The 2,511-nt window shown below is 58.2% G+C and overlaps 1 protein-coding gene across 3 annotated transcripts in view; it reads left to right on the top strand.

Annotated features, from left to right (window-relative positions):
* The window catches only part of LOC127751701 (uncharacterized), a 10,806-nt gene extending 8,592 nt beyond the window's left edge, over positions 1-2,214 (top strand). The window contains exons 1-2 of one of the 3 annotated variants that reach the window (XM_052275665.1): positions 46-470; positions 1,636-2,214. In XM_052275665.1, the coding sequence (XP_052131625.1) occupies positions 169-470; positions 1,636-1,645 (312 nt within the window). In that variant the 5' untranslated portion in view covers positions 46-168 and the 3' untranslated portion in view covers positions 1,646-2,214. The other 2 variants (XR_008012222.1, XR_008012223.1) reach the window with 2 other exon arrangements.
* The last annotated feature ends 297 nt before the right edge of the window (positions 2,215-2,511 follow it).

Below are 2,511 nucleotides of genomic sequence, written 5' to 3' on the forward strand. Positions count from 1 at the left end.
GGGGGGGTCAGTACTCGGTGAGCATTAGTGGCGGGCTGTGGTGATAACGACCATCCTAAAGCGGGCCGAAGTTCGACGCGGACCGGGACGTCGAGGGTCCAGGTGGGGGGTGCGCGACAGGTGGCAGGTGTTCGACACTGGCGGCGCTCTGCCAGTCGGGCGCAAGCGATGGGTCCAGCGGGCAGACTCTGTGCGGCGGTCCTGGTGCTCTCGGCGGCGAGCTGCCTCCTGCCATGCCGGGCTGCTCCCCCCGGAGATATCCCGTCGGAGACGGAGCCCCAGCTCGGGCCGGACTACGAGACCAGCACGCAGGAGCAGCCCTCGGATGGGGACCCGACGGAACCTCCACCATCATTAGGGGCCCCCCTGCCCCCGACCATCATCGCCGTCCCCACGTGGAGGTCGTGTCCAGATCGCGACGAGTACAGGGACCCGTCGGGCAAGTGCAGGAAGAGGTTCATAACCGCCAAGTGAGTCTATCCCAAAAGCCGCGGTACCTGGGAGGTCCCCATCCGTCCCTAGCCCCAGCCCCCCCCCCTCCCCCCCTCATGCCGCGGGGCGGTCGCGGAGGAACTGCGCGATCGCGGCGCGGCGGGTCCCAGTCCCAGTGCAGACATGGCGGCCGCCGTGCTCCTGCTGTGGTGCTGCGCGCTGCTGGCCGCGACCCGGGCCGCCCCTTGCCACGGCGGCTGGCTCAACGCGTCCCCGGAGACCGAGACCCCCGTGTCGGCGCCTCTGGCTGCCCAGCACCAGCCCCAGTCCCAACCGCTGCTGTCCGAGGCCGAGGCCGCGGCCGCGGCCGACCAACCCGGCCTGGCTGACGACGACGGAAACAGGCGGCTCCCCGTCCGCACCGTCGGGGTCGAGGCCGGTTCGTCCGACCCGAACAAGGACAACCGAATCATCGTGGTCCCCCTTTGGAACTCGTGCCCGGAGGGCCACTACCGCGACAGGAGCGGGAAGTGCAGGAAGAGGTTTTGAAGTGGACGCGCGGTGAGTGTTGGAATCATCTGAGCACGGCGCGCTGCGCATCTGAGTCATGTTTTCTCTCCTCCCGGGCCGCAGTTTATCAATTGACGAACGTATGAGAGTATTTTGATGTAATATCAGATCGTCGCCTTTATCGCCATGACTCCGTGTTCACTACCACGGTCGTCGTGGTGTGTGGGGCCCTCTCGCCGTTCCCTGCGCTCTTCCGAGAAATCCCCCAACCGCTGGGGAAGCGAACAGTCTATGGTAGCCGAGCCTTTTTAATCAGCTAGTTTCGCTTTCCGGCCGAAAGCTCGCGGCCTGGTGCAGTGGCGGAGGAGGGGAGAGTTGTCTGGGAGCGATACGGCACCAGCCAGACGCGGCGAGGCGCGAGGCGAGGCGAGGCGGTCAGCCTTGGAGCGCGCGCGCTGCAACCCGCAGGACTCGGCTGCATGCTGGCGCTGGGTGTGGCCTATGTGGCGCGGGGCTCCGAGCTCCTGGCATCGTCAAGATGCCGTTGTTGTGGGCACTCTTTCCATTCATCGTGGTACTCTGCTTGGGCTATTGCATCTCGGGAATTCGGTTGGACTGATTGGCGGTGTTCCATACAGTGCATTGCCTTTGTGGTGCATACGAGGCTCAAGTTGTTCCCCTCCTTTGTTCCAGGAGCGGCTGAGACGACGACGATCGCCGACTCGACGACGACGACGCTCTCGAGCACCTCGACGGAGGCTGTGCCCACGACCACGGTGGCCGCCGCTGCCTGAACACCGAGTGACGAGTGAAGCTCTCTGTTTGATATGCCGGGGAAGCATGCCGAAAGAATTTATAGCACCATGACATAGTTTTATAAGAATCTTGTATGAAAAAGTATTCTGCGCTCAAATCTTGCCAAATGAGGTTTTTAGGATTCTCTCTCGCTGGGTAGATAATGGCTATGAACGGGTTATATTTTGAAGAACATAATTGAGGGCAAATTGATCAAAATGCAGTACTATATTAGCATTAGAAACAAGAGTAGTAAAAACAGAAACATACCAAAGTTTTCCCTTTGAATAAGAGATGTGATATCGTGCATCAGCACTTGTATGAATCAGGGTATTTTTAAAAATCGCATTGTTTTGTTCGTGTTTTTGTTGGCGAGCAGTGTTTCAGTGTCCAGCGGATATAATACATGTATAATAAGGGATAAGTCTCGTCGGAACCAAATAAATGTAATTGATGACAATTATTTTTTACACCCCACATCTTCCTTCATTTCATGTGCTGAGAGGCGCAAACAGACCCTTTCCTCCTTCACCACTTCATATCTCTGGGAAAGAGAGCCTAAGTAACACTAACAGCAGTATAGGTAACATACAGGAATATCAAAATATATATTTTGTTTAGGACCATCCCCACCCCGGGCGTATGGCGCGGCCCGGACACGCAGGGTGAAGTCCTCCGGAGGCTGAACAAGCCAAGGCACGCATGCGGCCGGATATAATAATAATAAAGTAGGCCTCACTGCGCCTCACTGTAATGCACATTACGACCATTCGT

This window comes from Frankliniella occidentalis, unplaced genomic scaffold (genome assembly GCF_000697945.3).
Source record: "Frankliniella occidentalis isolate FOCC.00 unplaced genomic scaffold, Focc_3.1 Scaffold748, whole genome shotgun sequence".
Lineage (NCBI taxonomy): Eukaryota > Metazoa > Arthropoda > Insecta > Thysanoptera > Thripidae > Frankliniella > Frankliniella occidentalis.